Source organism: Ammospiza caudacuta, chromosome 2, assembly GCF_027887145.1.
Source record: "Ammospiza caudacuta isolate bAmmCau1 chromosome 2, bAmmCau1.pri, whole genome shotgun sequence".
NCBI lineage: Eukaryota > Metazoa > Chordata > Aves > Passeriformes > Passerellidae > Ammospiza > Ammospiza caudacuta.
This window is the reverse complement of record NC_080594.1, coordinates 32,044,120-32,050,411: the sequence shown is the minus strand read 5'-3', so window position 1 is coordinate 32,050,411 and position 6,292 is coordinate 32,044,120. Positions and strand designations below refer to the sequence as shown.

The 6,292-nt window shown below is 53.4% G+C and overlaps 1 protein-coding gene across 1 annotated transcript; it reads left to right on the top strand.

Annotated features, from left to right (window-relative positions):
• Window positions 1–61: 61 nt before the first annotated feature.
• Window positions 62–6,145, top strand: NOP2 (NOP2 nucleolar protein). Its single transcript, XM_058800087.1, has 16 exons — window positions 62–233; window positions 310–355; window positions 436–533; window positions 1,627–1,889; window positions 2,180–2,223; window positions 2,345–2,517; window positions 3,280–3,479; window positions 3,569–3,658; window positions 3,735–3,822; window positions 3,918–4,058; window positions 4,234–4,373; window positions 4,638–4,727; window positions 5,014–5,136; window positions 5,222–5,319; window positions 5,418–5,548; window positions 5,657–6,145. The coding sequence occupies exons 1-16, from the start codon at window positions 128–130 to the stop codon at window positions 5,974–5,976; spliced, it is 2,151 nt and encodes a 716-aa protein (XP_058656070.1). The 5' UTR covers window positions 62–127; the 3' UTR covers window positions 5,977–6,145.
• The last annotated feature ends 147 nt before the right edge of the window (window positions 6,146–6,292 follow it).

The window sequence follows — 6,292 nt, the reverse complement described above, 5'->3', positions numbered from 1 at the left end:
CGCCGGTGACGTTGCCGGCAGGGGCCAATCAGCGATCGCGGTGGGCGGGCCCGCGGCGGGCGCGTGCGCCGGTGCGGCGGGGAGCGCGGCACGTGCGGCGGAGGCGCGCGGGGTCCGCAGCGCGGCCATGGGGCGGAAGCTGGACCCGAGCAGGAAGGAGAAGCGCGGCCCCGGGCGCAAGGCCCGCAAGCAGCGCGGGGCCGAGGTGGAGCTGGCCCGCTTCCTGCCGCCAGGTAAGTGCGGCCTGCGCCGTCCCGCCGCCGCCCCGCGGCGCCCGCCGCCGTCTGACCGCTGCGTGTCTTCCCGCAGAGCCCGAGAGCGGCAGGAAGAAGCTCTCCAGTCACGGCAGAAAGAGGTGAGGGGGGCGGCGCGGCGGGCCGGGGCGGGCGGGCCGGACCGGGCCGGGGCTGATCGCCGCTTCCCCTCGCCATGCAGGGCTGCGAAGAGGCGGCTGGGAGCGGGCGGCGGCCCGGCCGGGAGGAGGCCGCTCGGAGGAGGAAGAGGAGGAGGAGAGGGAGAGCGGGAGCCCACAGGTGAGCGGGAGCGGGTCCGAACCGGGCTGACGGGCCGCAGTCCCCAGCCTGCTTACCCCCCCCGGGCGCTGCCGCCGCCGTCCTTCTCTGGCGTCGTTGTCAAGGCAGGGTACACGTGGAATTTTATTATCTTAAATCACAGAATCTTAGAGTTTTCTGAATTGGAAGGGACCCACAAGGATAGTTGAGTCAGCTCCTGGCCCTGCACAGGACCGCCCCGAGTCACACCATGTTCCTGAAAGTGTTATCCAAACGCTTCTTGAACTCAGACAGACTTGGTGCTGTGATCACTTCCATAGGAACTTGTTGCAGTGCCCAGCCATCCTCTGGGTGGAGAATCTTTTCCTGGTATCCAACCCAAACCTCCCCTGACACAACATTTTTTGCTGTACACTCGGGTCCTGTCCCGGGTCACCACAGGAGAGATCAGTGCCTGCCCCTCCTCTTCCCCTCGTGAGAAGGCTGCAGACTGCAATGAGCTCTCTTCAGTCTCCTTCTTTCCAGGCTGAACATACCAAGTGACCTTAGCTGCTCCTCACAAGGCTTCCTTTCCAGGCCCTTCATCATCTTGGCCCTCTTTTGGGTTGTCTCTAATAGATAATAACAATGAATTCTATCTCCTGCCATGTCAGGAGGCAGTGTTGTCTGAGGAACTTGTTAAAGGTCTCTCTTCTGCCTGTTAAATCCATTTTTTTACTTAACCTGCATTCACAGCAAGGTTGTTGTAGGCTGCTTTTATGGCTGAGGCTTTTAAGTCTTTGTGTTACATCTTGTGTGGCCCAGGAAACTCTTCAGGTAGAAGGAAGGATAGACAAGGATTCGGGGCAGAGGATACTGCAATATGTCAGAACAAATAGCATAAGAATTTTGTGGCAGTGTTTTAATTTGGTAATTCTAGTTAGGTCTCCTGCAGGGTCCACTGGGGAGAGGTGAGAATATGCCTGGCACTTTGAGATGTAGAGGGCAAGCAGTCCCTCCCTCTGGACAGGCAGCTCAGGATTTGGACTAAGGCCTTTCTGTGTAACAACTGGAAAAGCAGAGCAGCTGATTTTGGAAACAATGCCTAACTTTTGACTGCTTCTTCTGCCTCTAGTTGAAGAGCAGCTGTCCCCACAGAAGGAGAAACATGCTGTAAAGGCAGCAGGGCAAGCTGCCCGTGGCTGTTCTGGCTTCAGTGATAGCAATTCCAAGTGGCTGGCTCCAGCCAAAGCCAAGAAAACCCAGCCTAAAGAAAACCATGTGGAGTTATCCAGTGATGGTGAGGTGGAAGAGGGCTGGGAGATGGAGGAGGAGGAGGATGGGAGCAGCGAGGAGATGGTGGATGATTATGGTGCCTCATCATCTGAGGAAGAAGAGGTAGGAACTTCTTGCCTTTAATTAAACAGGAAATATTTGGGTGTTGGCTGAAAGGACCCCTTGGGCCTGGGGGGAAAGGATGGCTTTAGTGGCAGGGGGTGGAGAGGTGGTGGGGAACTTTCCCCTTCTTTCCTTCACAAGAATGATTTCAAGTTTAGCAGCTGATTCCAGCATAACATTCAGTGCTTGTGTTTGTTGTCCCTTTTAAACAGAGCAAGTAAATTTCACAGATGGTGGGAAGCAAGGGGATGACTGTGGATGTTTTTGATTAATGTTTTGTCTCTATTTAGCTGCTGCCTATTGAAAAAGCTGCCCTGAAGCAGAAGCCTGAGAGGTGAGTGTGGAGAGCCTTTCCTGGGTAGATGAGGAGCCTGTGTTGTTATTTCTCTGTCTTTTGTGCCATCTAAGGAATGGTTGTTGAGAAGCATCTGTGTGATCCTGTTCTTTGTCCTTAGGGAAGGCCTCAGTGAAGATGACAGTGATGAGGAAGAGGAGGAGGAAGATGAAGCAGAGGAGGCAAGCAAGCAGAAAATGGGACAGAAGGAAGAAGAGGGCCCAGATCTGCAGCTCAACCTGGATATAGATGAACAGTTTAAACTGCCAACTAGTGAAGAGATTGAGAAGGAGGATATCCTTTTTGTCTGTGACATCCATAAGCCATGTGCATGATGCAGCACGGGGCCTGGATACAATCAGAGAGCTTCACTTGGACTTTATCATGCATATTGCTTAGCAAAAGTGTCTGTGCATGACAAGGTATTTTTAGCTGAGCTGTCCTAATAGATAGTGTATAATGCTGTGCTTCTGTATAGCACAGTTAGGAAATCTGTGACACCCTGTATGGGGCTTGGAACCTGCCCTAATTTCCTTCCTAGTCCTAAATACATATGGATGACTTATTATGTGGTTTGTTCCTCTCTACCCTGATTTTCCTGGTGGGTGTTTGTGCATCCCATTCCCAGAGTTTCTAATGACAGCAGTTCTAGCATCCAAAGTGCTTGCTGCTGGACTTTGGTGATTTTCCTTTCCTGCCTCCCTTCTTACTCTCCTCTGTACCACTTGTTTGCCCTTGGAGAACTTCTAGTCTGTTTTTCTGCTGCAGGTAATGCTTTCAGTATTATAACACTTCTTTTGTTGTTGTTTTTTTTTTTTTTTTTTTTTTTCTATTTTTCTCTATTTATCTAAAGTAATTCTTTTAAACACTCTCTAGTTCTGCCTTGTGAACTTTTTTTGTCTGGTTTAATCCCTTGAAGCCTGCACCTGCTGAGCTCTGATGGAAGCAGTATTCCAGCAGAGCCTTTCTGGGCAGGCTCTGTTGTGGCACATGTACTTGTAAAGAGCCCCTGTGTGGGTTCCTTGGCTGTTGGTGATTCCTTGACGCTGTTCCCACCTGCGGAGCCCCCCGACCTGCACGTCATTCACCAGCGCATCCAGGGCAACATGGAGGTGCTGCAGGACTTTGGGGCGAAGCGGGAGGAGGGCCGCTCCCGGCAGGAATACCTCGCGCTGCTGCGCCGCGACATGGCCGCCTACTACTCCTACAGCGACTTCCTGCTCGCCAAGCTCATGGACATCTTCCCCCTCCCTGAGGTGGGATCCTGCCCTGCCCCTAGCTGACCAATGTGGGTTTGGTGCCTCCCTGAGAATCCATTTCTGTCTCTGTTCTCTGTCCCTTCCAGCTGGTAAACTTCCTGGAGGCTAACGAGGTTCCGCGCCCTGTCACCATTCGCACCAACACGCTGAAGACGCGGCGGCGGGACCTGGCCCAGGTGAGCAGGAGCCCGTAGCTGTGCCCTGAACTGCCTGTCCCCCAGAGCAGTGCCTCAGTCCCTTCTTGCCTTGCAGGCTCTCATCAACCGTGGTGTGAATCTTGACCCCCTGGGGAAGTGGTCCAAAACAGGACTTGTGATTTATGACTCCACTGTGCCCATTGGTGAGATCACCTTTACCCTGCAGGGCTGAGCTCACCCGCTCCTGCTTCCCTTTCTCTCACATCTCATCTTCTTCCATTCTGCCTTCCCTGCCCAGGTGCCACCCCAGAGTATCTGGCCGGACACTACATGCTGCAAGGAGCCTCCAGCCTTCTCCCTGTCATGGCGCTGGCTCCACAGGAGAACGAGCGCATCCTGGATATGTGCTGTGCCCCAGGAGGCAAGACCAGCTACATAGGTACCACCCTGGAGCCTTGGGAGGGATGCTCTGGCAAGTGGGGAGTTTGTGCTGGTCCACACAGATAGGGGGAATAGAGGTAGACTGAACTCAAGGAAAGGAGGGGGTGGCTGTCACTGGAGACAAAGGCACAAGAAGTTTTCAGCCCTTGCTGGTGTGTTTTGCCCTCTGGCAGCTCAGCTTATGAAGAACACAGGGATGATCCTGGCTAACGACAGCAGTGCCGAGCGGCTCCGGAGCGTGGTAGGGAATTTGCACCGCCTAGGAGTCACCAACGCTGTTGTGAGTAACTGCGATGGACGCCAGTTCCCCAAGGTATGTTCCTGTTTGGAGTGCTCACCCAGAGCTGCTGTGCTGTCCCTTGAGCGAAGCTGTGCTCTCCAGAGTCACCTGCCACAGCAGGAGTAGCAGAGCTGCCGGGGAGTGTGGTTGTTACTTGATACAGAGGCAGGAAGGTGGACAGGGAAGAGGGAGAAGGAGTGTTTCCTGCCTTCCCAGTCTTCTGGTTCCCCTTCTAGTCTCGGCCTTGTTTTGAGTCCCCACCTGTGAGTGTAATTCCAAATCTACATCTGCTTGTAGGTTCTTGGAGGGTTCGACCGTGTCTTGCTTGATGCTCCTTGTAGCGGAACAGGCGTCATTTCCAAGGATCCCGCTGTCAAAACCAACAAGGTGGGTGGCAAGTGCAGACTCAAGTATGAGTCATGAGAGGAAGGCCTTTGGGGGCAGCTTTGTTCTTGAGAGATACCTACAATACATTTTTCCTTTTCTTTCTTATTCTGTGTCACGTACCAGGGCTGTGTGTTGTACTAGGGCTGATTTTGGTATTAATTCTGCAGAAGACTCCAGACTCTTGTACATTTTATGTGCTTTGCTCTCCTGTCATTCCTTCATCCACAGCAGAGGCCTGGGATGCTTCCCTGTGCCTGTGGCATCCTAACCTTTGTTTCTCCCTCAGGATGAGAAGGATATCCTGCGTTGTGCCCACCTGCAGAAGGAGCTGATTCTTAGTGCCATAGATTCAGTCAATGCTGCCTCAGAGACAGGGGGCTACATTGTCTACTGCACTTGCTCCATCATGGTAAGTGCCTTCTGCCATCACCTGCTGTGGTCACCTCTTCCTCAGGAGGTGGTGGGTTTGGATCCTAATGCTTGGCGTCTGGCAGGTGGAGGAGAACGAGTGGGTTGTGGATTATGCTCTGAAGAAACGCAATGTCCGTTTAGTGCCCACAGGCCTGGACTTTGGCAAGGAGGGCTTCACTAGGTGAGTGCCAGGTCACAAGCTGCACGTGTGACAGCTCCTTGGTGGCCAGGCTTGAGCAGAGGGGTTCTAATCATTCCTCACCCCTCTTCCTCCTCCAGGTTCAAGGACCGCCGCTTCCACCCGTCCCTCAAGTGCACGCGGCGTTTCTACCCGCACACGCACAACATGGATGGGTTCTTCATCGCCAAGTTCAAGAAGTTCTCCAATGCCATCCCGCAGGCACAGAAAGGTGACATGCTGCTGGAGCTCAGCTGAGCTGGCTGGGCCTGCCCTCGCAGGGTGCTTCCCCTGCAGAAGCCACTCTGGTTCTTCTCACAGTGCCCTTCTCTCCTTTCAGATGAAGAGCCTGCTGTGGAAGCTGCAGCTCTGTCCGCTGTCCCTGATACCGTCGTCACGGAGCCTCCACCAAAAAAGAAAAAACTTGAGGGCTCAAAAGCTGACAAAGAGCAGAAGCTGCCCCAACCTGCTTTGAAGAAGAAACTTGAGGTCTCAAAAGCTGACAAAGAGCAGAAGCTGCCCCAGCCCGCTTTGAAGAAGAAACATTCATTGCAAGCACAGAGGAGACCCTTGAAGGCTGCCCGGCCTTCTCCCAAAATGATGCGGCCTAAAGTCCCTACCAGGAAGAAGAAGCATAGAGTGAAAGCGAATGGACAGTGAGAGGAACTGCTTCTCCACGTGTTGGTCCCTTCCTTGGAGAGCAAAGGCTGCTGCAGCTCTGTGTGTACCCCCACTTTGCTGCTCTGTGCAGATCATCTTGCAGCTCTAAGCACCTGGGACAATGACAGCCCCCTTTGCTCCTTTCCCTTTGCATCAAGGACTGATGCACTGACCCATTAAAAGTTTTATACTCTTGCTCAAGTCTTGTTCTTTTTCATTGGAACACGAAATACAGAATTCTACTGTGTCCCTTTATTCCTTTGCAGCAGAAACCCCTCTTACTCCCAGCAGATGCTCTGGCATTTCTGGTGTCTGT